The 23,662-nt window shown below is 47.1% G+C and overlaps 1 protein-coding gene across 2 annotated transcripts; it reads left to right on the top strand.

Annotated features, from left to right (window-relative positions):
• The first annotated feature begins 1,512 nt into the window (after positions 1-1,512).
• On the top strand, positions 1,513-22,129 carry LOC141212744 (uncharacterized). Of its 2 annotated transcripts, none has more exons than XM_073665055.1 (6): positions 1,513-1,826; positions 1,956-2,123; positions 2,205-2,328; positions 2,412-2,509; positions 3,681-3,771; positions 20,066-22,129. In XM_073665055.1, the coding sequence occupies exons 1-6, from the start codon at positions 1,749-1,751 to the stop codon at positions 21,256-21,258; spliced, it is 1,752 nt and encodes a 583-aa protein (XP_073521156.1). In that variant the 5' UTR covers positions 1,513-1,748; the 3' UTR covers positions 21,259-22,129. The 2 variants fall into 2 exon arrangements, with proteins under 2 accessions (XP_073521156.1, XP_073521154.1); XM_073665053.1 differs by having other exon boundaries at positions 20,063-22,129.
• The last annotated feature ends 1,533 nt before the right edge of the window (positions 22,130-23,662 follow it).

Below are 23,662 nucleotides of genomic sequence, written 5' to 3'. Positions count from 1 at the left end.
ATGCATGCCAGGACAGGGATGGGGGGTGCCATGCATGCCAGGACAGGGATGAGGGGTGCCATGCATGCCAGGACAGGGATGAGGGGTGACATGCATGCCAGGACAGGGATGAGGGGTGCCATGCATACCAGGATAGGGATGGGGGGTGCCATACATGCCAAGATAGGGATGGGGGGGTGCCATGCATGCCAGGATAGGGATGGGGGGCGCCATGCATGCCGCCAGGATAGGGATGAGGGGTGCCATGCATGCCAGGATGGAGGGGTGCCATGCATACCAGGATGGAGGGATGCCAGGCATGCCAGGATGGGGATGGGGGCCACGTATAAAAGGAAGGGGGACATATAAACCAAGATGGGGGATATTGTTAGAATTGGAGGACATTACCCCTATACCAGTGTCAGCAATGTCAACACATTTTTTGCTTAAATTTTTTTTTTATATTTTCTTCCTCTAAAACCTAGGTGCATCTTATAGTCCGAAAAATACGGTACTGTAAAATAATATATCTCCTCATATGTTTCTGTGGCATCCCGCTACCCGTTCTACTGCTGCTAAATGAGCCAGTTGTAGTGTGATAGTAGACTTGTTCCACTGTGGGCACTGTGAGTTAGGGGATATAATACATTGCATTGTAAATTGGACTTTCCTGCCATCTACTGGCCAATGTGTGTATATGAAAGGTAAGTGATTATTCTCCTCACAATAAGCTGCCATAGAAACGGCTGTGAGGAGTCTCCCAGCTCAGGGCTCGCACACTGACTGAGCACTGGTACAAATCAGTAGTGGGGGGTTCAAGCTGCCTAATGAAGATATAGGAGACAGACACTATTTCTCACAGAAGAGTTTCCATGCCAGTCCACGCTGGGGGGACATTTTTCTCCACATAATCTCCTTCCCAAAAAGACAAGCGTCTTCCAGTCAGGAGAGATAACGCTGTTCATGTGCTCTCCTGCACGTTGGTTATCCTGTTTGCTTCTAGCCGGACCAGATCCACGTGGCTGCCACACCACCGACTTTTTGTTTAAACCTACCCCCTGCGAAAGGGAACGGTGGGCTAAAAACTGTGAGCACACCCAGACTTTAGTGTGTTTCCACGGAGAGCCAATCTGTGAAGGTCCCTCCATCAGTGTAATATTTCTTAGACTGTGCATAGCATTTCCTCTACTAGCAAGTGAAGAGGACTCTGCTCCAGCCGCCCTGAGAGGCCATAACCTCGCTTGTCTCATGGGGAGAGAACCATTACTTTCATATGCACAAAATACTGTAAACTTTGCCTTCAAGAGAGACTGTACCCCGTTACCTCCTTCAGTAAAATTGTTATGTTTACAAGTTCACCTCCGTGTCTGGCTGCTTGAGTTTGCACAAACATCACGGACACTCCAAACTTGCACCCAGACACCACAACTACAGGAGTGCCCCCTGGGGGTCCTATACCATCCACAAGTGCCACCTTCCGACAATTGTTGTGGACACTAGGGACGTGTTTAGGGGTCCACTTCAACTACTGTGACATCATTATCTGCTGCCTTTGAGACTACATACCCCAGCTGGCCCTTCTGCAACATCTGGGACCTCCTCAGTGGCCCACCACATTTCCCCTTATTATCTCCAGTAATTGTATTCTTACACAGGATTTTTATGATGTTATATAGGCTCATCATCTTCTCATTCAGGTCCCTACAATATCGGATCCCCTCAGTGAAGATCTTTTATATAAGAGAATTTTCCTGATTTACCCATCAAGGATGGATATGGACAGAGACAAGATGGCGGAGAGGATATTACACCTCACCCTAGAGATCCTCTTCCGGCTTACTGGAGAGGTGAGAGATTCTGATGACGTCACATTACTTCATTCTTATCTATGGGAATAACAGATGGACAGAACTGGAGAGGTGAGGACTCTGGAAATGTCTGGAGGGAGATTTATTAATGTGTCTCTCCATAACCAGAATTACTCAGTAGTGAAGAAGACCTCTAGTGAGCACTGTCAGGACCCTGTGTCTGAGGGATGGGGAAGACTACTGAGCCCTCCACCTCACCCCCTGATACATGAGGACATCAATGACCAGAAGATCCTAGAACTCGCCTACAAGATGATTGAGCTGCTGACTGGAGAGGTGACACTGCTGGAAATGCTGGGATATTCTACAGTAACGCTATGAAGGGATCGGGGATGACGGTATCATTGTATGTGTCAGGTTCCTATAAGGTGTCAGGATGTCGCCGTCTATTTCTCCATGGAGGAGTGGGAGTATTTAGAAGGACACAAAGATCTGTACAAGGACGTCATGATGGAGGTTCCCCAGCCCCTTACATCACCAGGTAATAGACAGGACTGAATACACACAGCCTATAATTATCTGTATGTAAAGAATGAATTCAGTCCCTGTATGTGTTTCCTCCAGATCTATCCAGTAAGAGGACAACACCAGAGAGATGTCCCCATCCTCTTCTTCCACAGGACTGTAAACAAGAAGATCCCAATGTTCCTCAAAATCATCAGGTAGATGGAGAGAAGGTGTCATGAGATCTATAATGTGTAGACAGCTGTGAAGGTCTTGTGCTCAGTCTTGTTTTATCCACCAGTATTATATGTTTTATACTAGCTATTGAACCCATTCTACGCCCAGGTGGCGAGCATTTTTATTGCTGTATGGTCTCCCATGCTGGTATGTGCTGCCCCCCTCCTGGTATTTGTGCTGCCCCCATTCTGTCCCCACCATCCTATCCTGGTATGCATGGCACCCCTCACCCCCAAATCCTGGTATGCATGGCACCCCTCACCCCCAAATCCTGGTATGCATGGCACTCCTCACCCCCAAATCCTGGTATGCATGGCACCCCTCACCCCCAATCCTGGTATGCATGGCACCCCTCACCCCCATATCCTGGTATGCATGGCACCCCTCACCCCCAATCCTGGTATGCATGGTACCCCTCACCCCCCAATCCTGGTATGCATGGTCCCCTCACCCCGCAATCCTGGTATGTGTGGTACCCCTTATCATGGTATGCATGATCCCCTTATCCCACAATCCTGGTATGCATGGTCCCCTCACCCCCCAATCCTGATATGTGTGGCCCCCTCAATCCTGGTATGTGTGGCCCCCTCATTCCTTTCACACTGTACACACATACAAAAAAATAAACAGTTATACTCGCCTTTCTTCCCTGTACTCCAGCGCTTCTGCGCCCAGTTCTGCCGGAGGCCGGGGGAGGAGTGTGTCGCCGGAGCACTGCGCTGTCCGACGCCATTTTTGCTGAACACACACTGTAAATGTGTCTTCAGTAAAACGACGCCAGATAGCGCTATGCGCAAGCGCCGATCCGACGCCTCACTCCTGCCCCATCTCCGACGAAGAGAGGCGCCGCTGCAACGCTCCTCCCGATCAAGTAAGTATGGTGCCGGAGATTGCGGTATACGTTCAGTGCCTACCCATACAGCGATCTCCGGAGCCATACACTCCTCTTACCTGTAACGGCTGAATGGGTGATTCTGTCTGGAGCCAGACTGCGCGTCGCGCATGCGCAGTCTATCGAGGCTTCAGACAGAGACACACATCCCCGGTTATATAATAGACTATTGTAATGAGAACAGTCGAGATGGCAGGATTAGAGCTGATCATAGATGTGACTTCTCCATCTGTCTGTGACTTTTATAATATTTGTTTCAGGGTGAAGATCTGACCCATATTAATACTACAGAGACATATGTGAGGGGTGATGAGTGGTGTAAAGAGGAGATTCCCACATATGACTACCCAGGTGAGTAGTAACCACTAAATGCAGAGAAGTCACAGATTCTTCTCAGTCACCGGCTGTGGCTGCTTTATCAGTGGTGTAGTCCGGCCGTATCACAATCGTGTGATCACCATTTTGCCTCTAGACCACAACATTCTCCTCCACCCAAAACTATTCAAATCATTTTGGACATTGAAAGCCCTTTTCTATAGAACTTACAACCTTGACAATCCACCTACCCCCTGGGATTAGTAGATGCTGACCTTGACCTGCGCAGTACTGTAAACTACAAAAAATAAATAAATAAAAAGATTATTATTATTATTAACTACAAATCCAAATGACAGCGTATGAAGAATGTGCTGACAAATTAGAAAATCACTTGAAGAATAATATTATGATGGGCCTGTAAGAGAAAGTGGAGGGTAATGATGCTGTTGGCTTCCTAGATCCCTGATATCTTATTGGATGGATCTACCTTCTCTCCCTTCTGTGCTGCTGAATGTCCTCATATGGTCCCTACAAGACCAGGTCCAGTCTTTCTGGCCAAACTTCACTTTTCTGATCGACAACATTAAATGTGCAGTGAGGCCAAGTGTGAATTTCTGTACAATAACAGCAGAGTTTCCCTTTATCCTGACTTTTCAATTTCTTTTCAAACCAACTAACTTCAAACAGGATTGTGATAAACTACATAAAAAAACATTACACCTGTGCCATGATATATCTCTAAGCTGTGCGTGGCTGATGGATGTAATATACATTTATTCCCGCCTGCAGGAGATGTGTTGGCTCCAGCCCTGGTTTCATGGATTCACTCCACGTCATAAATTCCATTATGTTTTCATCCTAAGGAATTCAGATTACTGCACAATCTCTCCTGAAATGGGGGCGCTAATACTTTCTCTACTCTCCTGCTCAGGACTCATAGTAGCTCCAATGGTCCACCATATATGAGTGTGACTCCTATTTAGTTTGTAGTTCTCCTCTCATACATACATTGTTGTTGAGGATGTAACATAGAATAAAAAAAGAAGTTATTTTTTCCATGTCCATTCTGTATGATAGTGTGATTGTGGTGGGATCGGCCGGCCTCACTTACGTTAGTCTGTAACTCCCTTGTAGCCTTTAAAAAAAAGGTCTCCATTGACTCTCCCAGATGCCCGAGATCTAAAATTAAGACATTTTCAGCTCTGCACTATTATAAATAGTTCTCTTTAATAAAAGTATATTTTTTTCTTGAATCTCATGTGATAGAAAATATTTATTAGACATTACAATAATTTTAGATGGCCAAGAGCCACCAACCCGCATACTATAATTACCCCAGAGAGGTTTCACCATTAGTTACTCATTTTTTACTGATGATGTGTTATTGTCTTTACTCACAGCTTTGCTCATCACCCTTTAACCCCTCTACATGAATCTGGACTTACACAGAGACCCCCTAGGCTTGGGCCATGGTGCTATCTGCTGTTCTATGGTGTGAGATGGGAAGAAGAATAGTCAGGTAGCCGGGTCAGAACCAGGAAGGCAGAGAAAATACAAAATCAGAAGACACAAGAGTAGTCAGTAAACGGGCCGGGATCACAACAGGAAACAAATACACAAGCCGGGAGCTGAGCACAGAGGACTGACCCAGAGGAGGACAAGGCTGTATCTGGCAGCTTCCGGCAATATGCTTCCAGCTTTAGTAGGGTGCGGTGCTTTCCAGTTGGCTGAAGCAGGGAGCAGATTACTCCAGCTGGACAGCACACACACCCATACTGCCAGACTGGATAGTACTACTGGTCCCAGGCACCCTAATCTTAGTGCCTGGACAGAGCCTGCGCCGCCCAGACCTTCTGGTTCTGACATCTCCTCCTTCACCAGCGCCGCCTGCAGGATGAATAAGGCCACACATGGTGAAAGAAGCAGACGTCGCAGGAGCAGATCCCAGAGGAGATGGGACACACCATTTACAGAAGCCCCTAATATGACATAATAACAGAAAACCATTGCAGTAATAATCTTCATTTTCTTTATATATATAGCACCAACATATTCCTCAGCGCTTTACATACATTATCATCGCTGCCCCCATTGAGGCTCACAATCTAAATTCCCTATCAGTAGTATGTTTTTGAAGTGTGGGAGAAAACCAGAGAAACACGGGGAGAACATACAAACTCCTTGCAGATGTTGTCCTTGGTGGGATTTGAGCCCAGGACCCCAGCGCTGCAAGGCTGCAGTGCTAACCACTGAGCTATCGTGCTGCCCTGGGAGCACGGTGAAATCCACATAAAGTGACTCCATTGCTCCATTGTGTAATTTTTAACCCTCAAGGAATTAATCTAAAGGGGTAGTGACTATTTTGATTCTAGCGGCACTTTCCGGATATTAGAACACAGTGGATGTTGGAGAGTGAAAATTGCAATTATGCCATTTTATTGCCCAACACATAGTGCTCAGATTGTGCTCCAGGAGACACACACCGTAAATTAAGTGGGTTCTTCTCACTATAGTAATGTCAAATACATACAGTACAGACCAAAAGTTTGGACACACCTTTTCATTTAAAGATTTTTCTGTATTATCATGACTATGAAAATTGTACATTCACACTGAAGGCTTCAAAACTATGAATTAACACATGTGGAATTATATACTTAACAAAAAAAGTGTGAAACAACTGAAAATATGTCTTATATTCTAGGTTCTTCAAAGTAGCCACCTTTTGCTTTGATTACTGCTTTGCACACTCTTGGCATTCTCTTGATGAGCTTCAAGAGGTAGTCACTGGAAATGGTTTTCACATCACAGGTGTGCCCTGTCAGGTTTAATAAGTGGGATTTCTTGCCTTATAAATGGGGTTGGAACAATCAGTTGTGTTGTCCAAAAAGTGTAGTGCCAAGAGGAATAACAAGGAGTGTGCGCTGTGCGGGGTTAATTTTCCCAGCACTTATACTAAAAAGCTTAGCCCGAGTTGTATCCAAGAAACCATATCCGAGGAAACACCTAATTTTGTTATGGATTTAAAATCTTTAATCCAGACGGAGGTTAGGGACTCCCTAAAGATGTTGGCTACACGTAAAAAGAGTAGGAAGCTGAAACGTCCTACATCAGACTCGAAGAATCTGTAGTATTCCAGGGCAAGGGAAAGTCTTATTTGCTCTCCTAACTACTCGTCATCCTTATCATCATCATCATCTTCCTCAGATAGCGATACAGGAGGTAGGCCGTGTTTTCCAGTGCAAAACACGGATAAGCTGATTAAAGCCATAAGAACAACTATGGGCATAGCCGATACCATGACCCCTAGGACTGTTCAGGACATCATGTTTGGGGGTCTGGATCAGAAGAAGAGGTGCACATTCTCCGTCAATGAAAGGATCGTTCATCTACAGGGAGAGGGCAGTTACCATCACCTTCAAAGAGAAGATACCCGTTTGAGGAAGAAGAATCAACCAGGTGAGATAAAACCCCAAAAATTGACCGTATCAAAATTCTCTAAAAAAAAATCCACCCTGCTGTCTGAGGATTTAGGAGCTTTCAAGGATCCTCTTGATTAAAAATGCGGAAACCTTATTAAACCGAACCTGGGAGTGACCAGCGGGAGCATTGAAACCGACAGTAGCAACCACTTGCACAGCCAGGTCAATGATGGTCTGGTTGCAGCAGCTAGAAGTCCAGATTAAAGGGGACATTCCAAGGGAAAATATCCTGGCCAGTCTTCCGCTAATGCAGGGAGCGGCTACCTTCCTCGCGGACGCGTCGGCAGATTCAGTAAGGCTGGCCGCCAGATCAGCGAATTTATCCAACACAGCTCGCAGAGCTGTGTGGCTCAAGAGCTGGTCAGGTGGTGTACAGTCTAAGATGAAACTGTGTTCAATCCCGTGTGAAGGGGAGTTTCTTTTTGGCAAAGCTCTGGATGACATACTGGATAAAGCCGCAGATAAGAAACACTGGTTTTCCAGTGTGTTGATGCCTCAGTACAAGACTTCCTTTTGTAAAAGGAAGTATAGTATAGGTACATTTTCCAGAGACCAGTGCAGATGGAAGGACAAGGAATGGAGGCTTCATGTTCGGAGGTCCTTCCTCTGAGAACAGAAAATCCCCTAAGTGACGGGCCTCCCCAGGTAGGAGGAAGACTGTCCCACTTCCTGACTACCTGGAAAAAAATTCCATCCAGTGCCTGGATATCAGGAATTATAAAGACAGGACTGAGACTGGAATTCAGATCCATTCCCCTGCAGACCTTCAGGATTTCGTCTCCCAGGAGGCCCAGAGAGCAAAGAGCCCTGGAGCAAGAGGTATTAAACTTAGTGGAAAAGAAGGTTCTGAGAGAGACTAATAAGCGAGCAGGGGAAAGGATTCTATTCGCCCCTGTTTCTGATAAAGAAGCTGGTTGTCTCCTTTAGAACCATAATCAACTTGAATGGCCTAAACAACTTTCTAATCTACAGACCCTTCAAGATGGAATCTATAATATCAGCCATAAAGATGTTGTTCCCGGGTTGTTATATGAGTGTCCTTGACCTGAAGGACGCCTATTACCACGTCCCAATCCATACAGGATACCAGCAGTATCTGAGAGTAGCTGTGTATATCTTCAATCGTGTGAGGCAATTTCAGTTCACAGCTCTGCCCTTCGGCCTCTCCATGGCTCCAAGAATCTTTACGAAGATCATTCTGGAAGTCATGGCGCATTTGAGAGAACAAGATACTCTAGTTGTCCCTTACCTGAACGACTTCCTGGTAGTAGGCAGGTCAATGCGAGTTTTCAATGCTCTCTTGATAAGAGCCTGAGCCAGCCTGATCAATCCTTACATAGTTACATAGTTTATAAGGCCAAAAAAAGACAAGCGTCCATCCAGTTCAGCCTATTTCTTGTGCACTGCAGCTATTCCGCAGCATTGATCCAGGGGAAGGCAAAAAAAAACCATGCGGTATAGGCCAATTTACATCATTGAGGAAAAATTCACTTCCCAACTCCAATCTGGCAGTCAGATTAAATCCCTGGATTAATTAACCATCACTAAGCATAAGATGTAATTTTATTGTTCTCAAGAAAGGAGTCCAGGCCTCTCTTGAACTCATTAAGTGAGTTGGACATCACCACTTGCTCTCCCAGAGAGTTCCAGAGTCTCACGGCTCTGACTGTAAAAAATCCCCTTCTATGCTGGTGCAGGAACCTCCTTTCCTCCAGATGCATAGTGTGCCCCCTCGTCTTTGTCACCATCCTTGGTATAAACAGGTCATGGGAGAGATCTCTGTACTGCCCCCTGATGTATTTATACATGTTTAGGAGGTCTCCCCTAAGCCTTCTCTTTTCCAACGTAAATAGGCCTAATTTTGACAACCTCTCTGGGTATTCTAGTCCCTCCATTCCCTTTATTACCTTAGTCGCCCTCCTTTGTACCCTCTCTAGCTCCAATATGTCTTTCCTGAGCACCGGAGCCCAGAACTGTGCACAATATTCTAAGTGCGGCCTTACCAGCGCTTTATACAGAGGAAGAACAATGTTCTCATCATATGCCCCTATTCCTCTTCTGATGCATGCCATGACTCTATTTGCCTTCGCAGCTGCTGCCTGACACTGGGCACTCCAATTTAATTTGCTATTAACCAAGACGCCCAGGTCCTTCTCCATGTCAGATTTCCCCAACGGTTTCCCATTTAATATGTATGGGTGACTGCTGTTTTTCTTTCCCATGTGCATGACCTTACATTTATCGGCATTGAACCCCATTTGCCATTTTTTGGCCCAACTCCCCAATTTATCTAAATCCTCCTGTAGCTGTGCCCTATCCTCATCTGTATTAACTACTTTACAAAGTTTAGTATCATCTGCAAATATTGCTATTTTACTATGCAACCCTTCCACTAGATCATTAATAAATATATTAAATAATATAGGGCCCAAGACAGACCCTTGAGGCACCCCGCTAGTAACCCTGACACACCCTGAGCTTACTCCATTGATAACCACCCTCTGCTTTCAATCACTCAGCCAGCTATTTACCCACTTGCACACATTATCCCCCAGACCAAGCATTCTCATCTTATATACCAACCTTTTGTGTGGCACGGTATCAAACGCTTTGGAGAAGTCAAGGTATACAACATCCACTGACTCTCCCCGGTCCAGCTGTGAGCTCACCTCCTCGTAGAAGGCGATCAGGTTTGTTTGGCAGGAGCGATCCCTCATGAATCCATGTTGATATGGAGTTAGACAGTTATTATCATTAAGATATTCTACAATAGCTTCTCTAAGAAATCCTTCAAACAATTTACCCACAACAGACGTTAAGCTAACTGGTCTATAGTTCCCAGGGTCACTTTTAGACCCCTTTTTGAATATTGGTACCACATTTGCTTGGCGCCAGTCTAGAGGGACAGTCCCTGTCCATAAAGAGTGCTTGAATATAAGATACAGCGGCTTGTCTATCACATTACTTAATTCTTTTAGTACCCGGGGGTGTATGTCATCTGGGCCTGGTGACTTGTCTATTTTGATATTATTTAGTCGTTTCTGAACTTCCTCCTGGGTTAGGTGGGTGATATTTAGCGGAGGGTTTACTTTATCACTCTGCATTTCCTCCGATAAATTGTTTTCTTTTGTGAAAACAGTGGAGAAGAAGCTATTGAGTAGGTTTGCTTTACCCTCATCGCCCTCTATGATTTTACCCAGGTTATTTTTCAATGGGCCAACTCCATCAGTTTTAATCCTTTTACTGTTTATATAGTTAAAGAACAGTTTGGGATTCGTTTTACTTTCCTTGGCAATTAGTCTCTCTGTCTCCTCTTTTGCTATTCTTATTTGTTTCTTACAGATTTTGTTTTTTTCCCTATAAGATATTAGCGCTTCCTCGCTGCCTTCTTGTTTAAGTTTACCGAAAGCCCTTTTTTTGTTTTTCATTGCCCTCTTGACTTCCTTATTTAGCCACATTGGCTTCCTCCTATTCCTAGCCCTTTTATTCCCATAAGGTATGTACCTTCTACAGTGACTATGTAGGACTGTTTTGAAAATTTCCCATTTTCTATCCGTGCTCCTATTACTAAAGATACTATCCCAGTCTATAAAGTGAAGGGCATCTCTTAGCTGATCAAACTTTGCCCTCCTGAAGTTCAGTGTTTTTGATTGTCCTTGATTGTTACTGAATCTAGAGAAGTCAAGCCTGGAGCCTCGGAAGGTTCCGTCTTTTTTAGGGCTTATCTTCGACTCAGAGGGATAGACTTGTCTGTTACCAGAAGGCAAGAAAAACAGAATTACGTCCCTAGCCTCAGGAGTAGTCAGGAATCCATCCATGACCCTAAGGAAAGCAATGACTCTTTTAGGTACAATGACATCATGTATCCCAGCAGTCCAGTGGGCTCAGATACACTCCCGATATCTGCAGCTTGATATCCTAGCAGCGGAGAAACAACTCAGGGGACACTTGGACAGGAAGATGACACTTTCCAATACAGCCATCAGCTCATTCGCATGGTGGCTGGATCGGGAGAACCTGTCACAGCGAGTTCCTTGGTCGTATCAGGTCAGGGACATAATTACAGCGGACTCAAGCTCAGATGGCTGGGAGCACATCTGGGAGATCGTGTAATACAAGGAGTCTGGTCGGACAGCGAGAAAGCCTTCTCCTCAAAACATGAAGGAGCTGTTGGCGGTAAAGAATGAAGTGATGAAGTTCAGTTCCTGACTACAGGGACAACACATCCGAATTATGTCAGACAACAGTCGACTATGTCAATCATCAGGGGGGCACGAGATCCCGACCTCTCCTGTTGGTGAAAGAGCAGATTCTACATTTTGCAGAACAACATCAATTTATGCTCTCGGTTCTGCATATTAGAGGCAAAGAAAACTGAAGATCAGATTTTCTGAGTCAGAATGTACTGAAGCAGGGTGAATGTTAATGCCAACGATTTTGAGGAAGATTCGAGAGGTACAAGCAAGGGTCATACTAATCGCCCCATTCTGGCCCAAGAGACCCTGGTTCACCTGGATAAAGAGGATGCCCCAGTCAGATCCATGGGTCCTTCCAGATGCTCCAGATCTCCTCAAGCAAGGCCCAGTCTTCCATGCTCAGAGGTTGGGCATTTAATAGCCTGGAGTTTGAAAGGTCATTACTAATCCAGGAAGGGTTTTCCCAAGGTCTATTCACTACTCTGTTCAAAAGCAGGAAGCCTGTGACGACTAAGATCTATGGTAGGACATGGGCAAAATTCCTATGTATTTCGGCGCGGTCGGCTAAGGTTAAAATTCTTATTAAAGCTATTCTGGAATTTCTTCAAAGGGTCTTAGATATGGGGTTTGCTATCAGTACCCTTTAGGTGCAAGTATCAGCGCTAGGAGCTTTATATAACTATAATTTGGCAGCAGATAGATGGGTTATCAGGTTTAAAAAGGCGTGCGATAGATCCAGACCTATTGTTACCCCGAGAATGCCTCCCTGGGGTCTAAACCTGGTCCTGGAAGCCCTGACTAAGTCTCCTTTTTGAGCCCTTAGAAAGCGTGACAGAAAGAACTCTCACTCTGAACACAGTGATACTGATAGCTGTAGCATCGACGTCTCTTCCCCGTACTAGGCAGAGACGCCGTCCCTCTCACCTCCCCGCTCCTGGCGCGGCGTCCTCCAGCGCTTCTCTCCCCGCTGCTTCCGGCACGCGCTCCTTCCCCGGCAGTGTGCTTAGGGCGCGCGCTCCCCCTCTCTTAAAGGGACCGCGCGCGCCGTCCTAAGGAGTCCCCGGCCAATTGCCGGAGGACCTCCCATATATAAGGCACTTCCTCCAAAATGGAGGTGCCCGAGCATTGCTGTTGCAAAGCCTTCACTCTGCTTCAGTCCTCAGGTCCCGCTACCAGTTACCTGCCAGTCACCTGCCAGATTCCTGCTTGTTACCTGCCAGTCACCTGCCAGATTCCTGCTTGTTACCTGCCAGATTCCTGCCTGTTACCTGCCAGTCACATGCCAGATTCCTGCTTGATACCTGCCTGATATCCGCTTACCTGCTTGCAAGCCTGCGGTCCGACGGTCTGCCTTCCGACACCTGTCAGTCTGTCTATGGACCAGCCTGCCCGCTCACCTGGGAGCGCTCACCTGCTACCAGCCTGCTAGCCTACCTGGAGGATCTGCCGTCACTTGCTGTGACCACCTGCCTGTCCAGAGTCTCCTGCCCGCTCACCTGGGAGCGCTCACCTGCTACCAGCCTGCTAGCCTACCTGGAGGCTCTGCCTTCACTTGCTGTGACCACCTGCCTGTCCAGCGTCTCCTGCCCGCTCACCTGGGAGCGCTCACCTGCTACCTGCCTGCTAGCCTACCTGGAGGCTCTGCCGTCACTTGCCGTGACCACCTGCCTGTCCAGAGACTCCTGCCCGCTCACCTGGGAGCGCTCACCTGCTACCTGCCTGCTAGCTTACCTGGAGGCTCTGCCGTCACTTGCCGTGACCACCTGCCTGTCCAGAGACTCTTGCCCGCTCACCTGGGAGCGCTCACCTGCTACCTGCCTGCTAGCCTACCTGGAGGCTTTGCCGTCACTTGCCGTGACCACCTGCCCATCCAGAGACTCTTACCCGCTCACCTGGGAGCGCTTACCAGCCACCTGCCTGCTGTCCTTCTACCCAGAGACTGTCCCTGTCACTTGCTGTGACTACCTGCCCCTCTACCCAGCGACTGTCCCTGTCACTTGCCGTGACTACCTGCCCCTCTACCCAGCGACTGTCCCTGTCACTTGCCGTGACTACCTGCCCGTCTTCCCTGGGAGCCACCCGCTTCCTTACAAGGACCGCCTCCTTGTATAGTTGCTCAGAGGTTCCACCTCCCATACCCGTTACAGTTTGCTCGGGCCATGGAACCCGGTGGCACCCAAGCTCCCTCGCTCTCGGACCTATGTCATGAACTCTCCCGTCAGAGGTCCCAACAGGAGTCCATCCTGAGTCACCTGCGGAATGTCAACTCTCGCCTGGACACTCTGACTGCTCCACCAGCAACCACCGCTAGTGTCATGACTCGCAACCCGGCAGCGCCGCTGCCCACCAGTTTATCTCCGACCGGTCCAAAGTAGCTTTTATCATGTCCCACCTCACGGGGGAGGCTCTGGCTTGGCTAAATCCTCTATGGGAGAGAGGAGACCCCCTGGTGTCCGACCTGCCAGCCTTTCTCACGGCTTTCCGGAAAGTCTTCGACAAACCCGGACGGAAGACCTCATCCGCATAGTCTCTGCTACGCCTCCATCAAGGAAATCTCACCGTGGGCCAATATGCCATACAGTTCCGTACCCTTGCTTCGGAGCTGGCCTGGGATAACGACGCCCTGGTGTCTGTCTTCTGGGAGGGTCTGTCCGGCCGTATTAAAGATGAACTCGCCGGGCGGGACATTCCTACCACTCTCGACGGCTTAATAACACTTGCCACCCGGATTGACATCCGGTTCCAGGAGCGCGCCAAAGAGGTCACCCGTGAGAGGAGGTTTCCACGTCTAGCCCCTATCTTCCAGAAACCCATCACTCCCTCCGTTACTCCCCAGGCACACTCACCTGAGCCTATGCAGGTCGACCAGACCAAGATGGTCAAAACCCGTCAAGACTTACGCCGTGCCGAGGGGAGCTGCTTCTACTGTGGCAGTAAGGAGCACTGGATCCGTTCCTGTCCAGAGAGGTCGGGAAACGCCTGTGTCTAGGATCGCTCAGAGAGGTCGCCCTAGACAAAAATAAACCCTCTCCATCCCTGATGCTGTCAGTCTCTATCATCTGCGGAGAGAACCGCTATTTTGAACTGGCTCAACTTGACTCTGGAGCTGCTGGAAACCTCATCTCTCAATCCCTGGTAGAAAAATACCGCATTCCCACCAAACCTCTGGCCGTACCTTTATCTGTCGCCGCCGTGGATGGGGGTCTCTTACCACATCCCATCCAACTCATCACCGAAGCTCTAACTCTACAGGTGGGAATGCTGCATTCTGAGAGCATCTCCTTTCATGTTCTGCCAGGACTCTCTCACGCCCTCTTACTAGGCCTACCTTGGCTTCAGAAACATGCACCCGTGCTTGATTGGCAGACCGGAGAAGTCCTTCGCTGGGGACAGGACTGCCATAAGACTTGTTTAGTTCCCGTCCATCCTGTCCGTCCTTCTCTTACTCCAGCCAATCTACCTGGTCTTCCAGCTCCTTATTGGTCGTATGCGGATGTCTTTAATAAAAAGGAGGCAGAGACATTACCCCCTCATAGAACATACGACTGCCCAATCGACCTGATGCCCGTGGGCGCATTTACCCTTTGTCCGCTGCTGAGACTCGATCCATGTCAGAATATATTGAGGAGAATCTGGCCCGGGGATTCATGTGGAAATCTACTTCCCCGGCGGGAGCAGGCATCTTCTTTGTCAAAAAGAAGGACGGCTCACTCCGTCCCTGTATAGACTATAGAGGCCTTAACCAGATCACGGTGAAGAATAAATACCCCCTTCCGCTCATTCCGGAATTATTTGACCGTCTGATGGGGGCTAGAATCTTCACCAAGCTGGACCTCCGTGGGGCGTATAACCTGGTCCGTATCCGTCAGGGGGATGAATGGAAGACGGCATTCAACACCCGGGACGGCCACTATGAATACCTGGTAATGCCCTTCGGTCTTTGTAACGCTCCCGCCGTCTTTCAAAAATTGGTCAATGACATCTTCCGGGACCTTCTCTACTCCTGCGTAGTGGTATACCTGGACGACATCTTGGTCTTCTCTCCGGATCTCCCCACACACCGGAGGGATGTTCGTCAGGTTCTGCTCGGGCTCAGGCAGAACCATCTCTATGCTAAATATGAGAAGTGCCTCTTTGAGCAGACCTCGCTTCCGTTTCTGGGCTACATAATCTCTCAGACCTGCCTACGAATGGATCCTGAGAAACTGTCTGCCATCGAGAAGTGGCCTCGACCTGAGGGGTTGAAGGCTATTCAGCGGTTCCTGGGCTTCGCCAACTACTACCGCCTCTTCATACCGCACTTCTCTTCTCGGACTGCCCCAATCTCTGCGCTCACCCGTAAGGGCACTAATCCCAGAGAATGGCCGCCCGAAGCAGAGGAAGCCTTTCTTTCCTTAAAACAGGCTTTCTCTACCGCCCCGGTGCTGCATCGTCCGGACGTCAACAAACAACTCTTCCTGGAAGTTGATGCCTCCTCCTCTGGAGCCGGAGCGGTACTTACCCAAAAGTCGCCTTCCGGAAGAATGGTAACCTGCGGCTTCTTCTCCAAACTCTTCTCCTCTTCTGAGCGCAATTATTCTATTGGAGACCGAGAATTGTTAGCCATTAAGCTGGCACTGGAGGAGTGGCGTTACCTGCTCGAGGGGGCTCTTCACCCGGTAATAATTTACACGGACCACAAGAACTTGGCTTACCTTCAGAGCGCCCAGAGACTTAACCCGCGCCAAGCCCGGTAGTCCTTGTTTTTTGCCCGCTTTGATTTTGTTCTTCATTTTCGCCCGGCAGACAAAAACATCAAAGCTGACGCCTTGTCCCGATCCTTCCTGGTATCTGATCTAGAGGAGGAACCTAAGCACATCATTGATCCCGCCAGAGTAATGCAAGTGGCCCCCGTGAATCTAAATCGTCTCCCTCCCGGTAAGACGTTCGTAACAGTACCTGATCGGAAGAAGGTCCTACACTGGGGTCACTCGTCTAAGCTAGCTGGCCACGCCGGTCAGAAAAAGACCCTCCAGCTTATTACCCGGCATTACTGGTGGCCTACCCTGCACAAGGATGTAATAGACTTTGTTTCAGCCTGTGTGTCCTGCGCCCGCAACAAAGTTCCGAGACATCTGCCAGCCGGTCGCCTCCTTCCTCTTCCAGTACCTGCTGCCCCGTGGCAGCATATAGCTATGGACGTTATAACGGATCTCCCTGTCTCTGCCGGTTGTACGGTCATTTGGGTGGTCGCTGATCGCTTTTCCAAGATGGCGCACTTCATTCCCCTGCCGGGCCTCCCGTCTGCACCCGAACTGGCTAAAGACTTTATCCGCCACATCTTCCGTCTCCATGGCCTGCCCCTCCACATCGTGTCGGATCGTGGGGTTCAGTTCACCTCACGCTTCTGGAGAGCCACATGTAAGTTGCGTGACGTCACTCTGGACTTCTCCTCCGCTTACCATCCACAGTCCAATGGTCAAGTGGAGCGGATCAATCAGAACCTGACCAGTTACCTCCGGCACTTCGTTAATGCCCACCATTCGGACTGGGTGGATCTCCTACCATGGGCCGAGTTCTCTTACAATAATCACGAGAGCGAATCTTCCTCCAAATCCCCGTTTTTTGTAGTCTTCGGTCAGCATCCTCGGATCCCATTTCCCGTCTCCACCTCGGTGGACAATCCGGCTGCGGAATCTCTCGTTAGCGAATTCTCCTCCATTTGGGAGAGTACCCGATCCGCACTCCTTCAGTCGTCCGAGCGGATGAAAAAACACGCTGACAAAAAACGCCTGGATCCTCCACAATTCCGTCCTGGAGATAAAGTCTGGCTCTCGTCCAAGTATGTCCGGCTCAAGATTCCCTCCTACAAGTTAGGGCCTCGGTTCATCGGCCCACTGGAAGTTATCAAACAAATCAATCCGGTGGCCTACAAATTGAAACTCCCGGCCAACATTCGGATCCCTAACTCCTTCCATGTATCTCTCCTCAAACCCGTGGTACTTAACTCTTTTTCCAAGTCTACAGGTACGCCCCCTGCTCCGGTTTCCGCTGAGAACGAGTTTGAGGTAGAGAACATTCTGGCCACCAAAAGGGTAAGAGGAAAAACCTTTTTTCTGGTAGATTGGAAGGGGTTTGGTCCTGAGGAGAGAACGTGGGAGCCCCGGGAGAACATCCATGCCCCTCTCATCCTTGATAAATTTCTCTCTGGCCTAAAAAAGGGGGAGCCTAAAAGGGGGGGGGTACTGTAGCATCGGCGTCTCTGCCCCGTACTAGGCAGAGACGCCGTCCCTCTCACCACCCCGCTCCTGGCGCGGCGTCCTCCAGCGCTTCTCTCCCCACTGCTTCCGGCACGTGCTCCTTCCCCGGCAGTGTGCTTAGTGCGCGCGCGCGCTCCCCCTCTCTTAAAGGGACCGCGCGCGCCGTCCTAAGGAGTCCCCGGCCAATTGCCGGAGGACCTCCCATATATAAGGCACCTCCTCCAAAATGGAGGTGCCCGAGCATTGCTGTTGCAAAGCCTTCACTCTGCTTCAGTCCTCAGGTCCCGCTACCAGTTACCTGCCAGTCACCTGCCAGATTCCTGCTTGTTACCTGCCAGTCACCTGCCAGATTCCTGCCTGTTACCTGCCAGTCACCTGCCAGATTCCTGCCTGTTACCTGCCAGTCACCTGCCAGATTCCTGCTTGATACCTGCCTGATATCCGCTTACCTGCTTGCAAGCCTGCGGTCCGACGGTCTGCCTTCCGACACCTGTCAGTCTGTCTATGGACCAGCCTGCCCGCTCACCTGGGAGCGCTCACCTGCTACCAGCCTGCTAGCCTACCTGGAGGCTCTGCCGTCACTTGCTGTGACCACCTGCCTGTCCAGAGTCTCCTGCCCGCTCACCTGGGAGCGCTCACCTGCTACCTGCCTGCTAGCCTACCTGGAGGCTCTGCCGTCACTTGCCGTGACCACCTGCCTGTCCAGAGACTCCTGCCCGCTCACCTGGGAGCGCTCACCTGCTACCTGCCTGCTAGCTTACCTGGAGGCTCTGCCGTCACTTGCCGTGACCACCTGCCTGTCCAGAGACTCTTGCCCGCTCACCTGGGAGCGCTCACCTGCTACCTGCCTGCTAGCCTACCTGGAGGCTCTGCCGTCACTTGCCGTGACCACCTGCCTGTCCAGAGACTCTTACCCGCTCACCTGGGAGTGCTCACCAGCCACCTGCCTGCTGTCCTTCTACCCAGAGACTGTCCCTGTCACTTGCCGTGACTACCTGCCCCTCTACCCAGCGACTGTCCCTATCACTTGCCGTGACTACCTGCCCGTCTTCCCTGGGAGCCACCCGCTTCCTTACAAGGACCGCCCCCTTGTATAGTTGCTCAGAGGTTCCACCTCCCAGACCTGTTACAATAGCTATAACATCAGCCCGTAGAGTTATTGACTTACAAGCTCTGTCAGTAAATCATCCTTTTACACAGGTCACTGTAGATGGAGTTACGTTAAGACCAGACCCAGCCTATTTTTCGAAGGTGGCCTCCAAATTCCACAGAACACAGGAGATCATTCTCCCCTCATTGTATCCTAACCCAACAGATTTAGGGGAACAGAGGCTTCATACTCTAGATGTTAGACTGGTTTTGCTTCAGTATTTGGAGGTAACAAGGCCTTGGAGGAGAAGTGATGCCTTATTTGTCTCCTTCCAGGGAGCTAGTAAGGGACTTAAAGTTACAAGGGGAACTATAGCTAGATGGATCAGCCGTTAGCTTAGCATATTCCCCTAGTAATGTGCCGGTTTCAGAGAACCTGAAGGGCCATTCCACAGAGCTGGTGCAGCCTCCTGGGCTGAGAAGGCGGAAGTGTCCATTGATAACATATGTAAGGCAGCAACATGGTAATCTCCTTCTACCTTCTATAACCATTACTGGCTTGATCTTTCTTCATCTGCTGATCTATCCTTTGGGAGAAAGGTGTTGCAAGCGGTGATCCATCCTTAAGGTGTCTGTTCTATATAAATCTCTCAGGTGGTGCTGTCAAAGGAGAAGGGGGAAAAAATCATAGTTACCTACCGGTAACGGGATTTTACAGAGCCCATGACAGCACCCTTATATGCCCCTCCCCCCCCCTTTTTGATCACTTCTGGTGTTTTCTATATATGGGTGTATAGTGAGAAATGTTTTATTGGTGGTAGTTGTGTACTAACATACTGTCTGGAGGTCCTCTCGTGCTCTAAAACAAAACTGATGCGGAGGAGAGGTACCGCCTTTTTTATTCAGCAGGTTTCCTGTCCTTGGTGGGCGGATACCGTCTCTCAGGTGGTGCTATCATGGGCTCTGTAAAATCCTGTTACCGGTAACTATGATTTTTTTCATTTACAGACTATGGACCTGAGTGGGGCTTGTTGTTTGTGAGATGAGTAGAAGTTTCTATTGTTATTATTTTGCGTACATAACTTGGTGGCTTTTTATTCCATATTTGGGAGGCAGAATGAACAAACAGTTGAAAACCACGCTCTACTGGTTCATCCTATGAGGTTTTCTATTAGATTGTGAAATGTCAGTGTCTTGGTGAATAATTAATTCAATATATTTACATAACTTGCCATTATTATAGACAGTTTAAGTAGAAATGTAAAAAAATATAAAATCCAAGGATATTTTATTGAAAAATAATAGATTTTTATCTTAGCAGATGACTGTACCTGGAGATCAGAGGGACAGCTGACATCTTCAATTTTTAAATCAGACGATCTTGAGATCCCACAGGATACAATTGAAGTGAATGTCATTACTCCAGATATACCATCATCCCTTCACAGCAAAGATTTATCACCTGATCCTATGAAACAGGTCCTGTCTTCTGATTCATTACCAACTACTAAGGAAAATCATAGTCACAAATTAAGCATTAAAAAACAAACTGCTCCTAAAGCAAAGAAGACATTTTTAAAATATGGAAATAGTTTTCCTCTCGAAAAATCTTTTACTAAACGTCAAAAAATTCACACAGCCAAGAATAGATTTTCTTGTTCCAAGTGTGGGAAATATTTTAACAAGAAATCAGATCTTGTTAAACACCAGGGAACTCACACAGTGGAGAAGCCTTTTTCATGTTCAGAATGTGGGAAATGTTTTACTAAAAAATCCAGTGTTGTTAAGCACCAGAAAACTCACACAGGGGAGAAGCCGTTTTCATGTTCAGAATGTGAGAAATGTTTTTACCAAAAATCAGATTTAGTTATTCACCAGAGAATTCACACTGGGAAGAAGCCTTTTTCATGTTCAGAATGTGAGAAATGTTTTAACCAGAAATCAAGTCTTGTTAAACACCACAGAACTCACATAGGGGAGAAGCCTTTTTCATGTTCAGAATGTGGTAAACATTTTACACGGAAAGCAACTCTTAATAAACATCAGAGAAGTCACACAGGGGAGAAGCCTTTTTCATGTTCAGAATGTGGTAAACATTTTAAACAGAAATACGGTCTTGTTATACACCAGATAACTCATACAGAGGAGAAGCCTTTTTCCTGTTCAGAATGTGGGAAATATTTTACACGGAAAGCAGCTCTTAATAAACATCAGAGAAGTCACACAGGGGAGAAGCCATTTTCATGTTCAGAATGTGGTAAACATTTTAAACAGAAATACGGTCTTGTTTTACACCAGAGAACTCATACAGAGGAGAAGCCTTTTTCATTTTCAGAATATGGGAAATATTTTACACGGAAATCAACTCTTAATACACATCAGAGAAGTCACACAGGGGAGAAGCCTTTTTCATGTTCAAAATGTGGGAAATTTTTTAAACAGAAAGTGCATCTTGATTGCCACCGGAGAACCCACACAAAGGAGAATGCCACGACTGGTCTCTGTACAGACTAGAAACATCAGAGAAGTCACACGGGAGAAGCCTTTTTCAAAATTCAATTTTTATTGAAAGGTTAAATAATTTTCAATTACAAAAATACAATAAAAATAAAAATAATAACCAGGACAATATCAGCATCAGTATATCATAGAATATAAGTATAACGTCCAATAAAACATCAAGTTATAGGAAGAAAAAGGAAGGAAGGGAACATTTTAGGCCATCAGTATTACAATTATGAAGTTACTAAAATCCAATGGAAACCATACGTAGTGCAGCCAGGCACGAACCAATGCGGAGCACAATCCGGACAGAGAAGAAACGCACCAGAGAAAAGGGTGGGTCACATCAGTCTGGGGAGATAGGGCAAAAACTTAGAACAAGGATGAATTCTCATCGCCACACAATAAAAGAAAAAAGATTAGATCTACCTGTGGCCAGACATTTTTTATCCCTGATCACAGCATCATGGACATGAAATTACTTGTATTAAAAGGTAACTTCAAATCTCAGAGAGACAGAAAAATGTGGAATTACAAACTTATGACAATCTTTGACACACTCACAGAGCAGGAGTTAATGTTTCGCATGGATTTATGTCTTTCTACATCAACTAAGGAATGTGCTCCTCAGTCCATTTGGCGGCATCACAATCATGGACCAGACCTCAATCACAGGACAATAAAACTTTCACACTCCTTATCAATGAACTGTTCCAATATTCATGGCCACAACTGCTTCTCCCTCTCCCATACTAATAGTTCTACATCACGCTACTTGTCTTATCTATTGCATTATTCCTGTGCCCTGTTGTGTATAAATATGTGACACTTCAGATGTTGTGTTATACTGTCTGAAGAAGAGACCTGAGTAGTCTTAAAATTTTTCAGTTTGTTACCATCTTTTCAGTTAGCCAAAGGTATCAACTACTGAAGATTCTCAAATTTTAATATTTTTCTCCAAACAGCAATATTAAGATCTCTTTACGGGTGTTCAATGGGATTTAGATCCAAGCTCATTGGCGGTCACTTCACAACTCTCCAGCACTTTGTTTCCATCCATTTCTCTGTGCTTTTTGATGTATGTTTGGGGTCATTGCCATGCTGGCAACCCATGACCTAGAACGCAAACCCAGCTTTCTGACACTAGGCACTACATTGCCACACAACATCTTTTGGTAATCTTCAGATTTCATGATGCCTTGCACACAGTGCACACCCAATGCCAGAGGCAGCAAAACAACTCCAAAACATCTTTGAACCTCCACCATATTCCACTGTAGTTACTGTGATCTTTTCTTTGTTGGCTTCCTTCTGTTTAAACAGTAGAATGTGCTTTACCAAAAAGCTCTATATTGGTCTCCTCTGTTCACAAGACACTTCCCCAGAAGGGTTTCAGCTTACTCATGTACATTTTGGCAAACTGCAGTGTAGCTTTTTTATGCCTCTGTGTCAGCAGTGGGGTCCGCTTTATTCTCCTGCCATAGCATTTAATTTAATTCAAATGTTGATGGAGGGTTCACGCTGACAGCTTGACTTTCTTTGAAATTTTGGTGGGGCTACTTATTCAACATCTGGACTATCCTGCATTGCAACATTTCATCAATTTTTCTCGTCTGTCCGCATCCAGGGAGATTAGCTACAGTGACATGGGTTGTAAATGTATTGATTATGCTGTGCACCAAGGACAAAGGAACATCCGGATCTCTGGAGATGGACTTGAAAAATATCAAGAATTTCAAGATTAGAACAGTTCTCTTCTCTTTCTGTTCTCCATGCTTAGTGTGGCACACGCATGCACACGATGCAAAGATTGAATCAACTTCTCCCTTTTTATTTGGTTTCAGGTGTGATTTTCATGTTGCCCACACCTGTTACTTGCCACAATTGAGTTTGAATGAGCTTCACATGCTTGAAATAAAGTTCTTTACCCACACCCCACAATTTTGACAAAAGGTGTCAACAATTTTGACCGGCCCATTTTTGATGGTTTTGTGTGAAATTATGTTCACTTTGCCTTTTTTTTAATCTGTTTTTTTTTGTTGTTCCTATACACATAAAGGAAATAAACATGTATAGCAAAATGTGTAATTGCAGTAATTTTCTGGGAGAATTACTTCATTTTTTGGAACAATTTTAAGGAAGCCAACACTTTGACCATGAGTTTTTTTTGTTGCAGCATTTCATCCTCTACATGTTCAGCTATATTAGAAGGCTTGTAGCAAACTCCAATTAGCAGCGTTCCATTATTGGCATTTCCATGTACATTTACCCATACTGACTCTACATTGTCGAAGCTCCCCTCCAATGTCGTCATTTAGCACAGGTCTTAAGTTGGATTTAATGAAAATACCCACCCCTCCACCTTTTTTTCATTCCTAACCTTTTGAATGTAGTGTAATCCTCTATGTTTGTCACT

Source organism: Phyllobates terribilis, unplaced genomic scaffold (genome assembly GCF_046119375.1).
Source record: "Phyllobates terribilis strain yellow unplaced genomic scaffold, ASM4611937v1 Scaffold_183__1_contigs__length_3771566, whole genome shotgun sequence".
Lineage (NCBI taxonomy): Eukaryota > Metazoa > Chordata > Amphibia > Anura > Dendrobatidae > Phyllobates > Phyllobates terribilis.
Note: the sequence above shows the minus strand (reverse complement) of the source record. Positions and strands in the feature narration are given on the sequence as shown.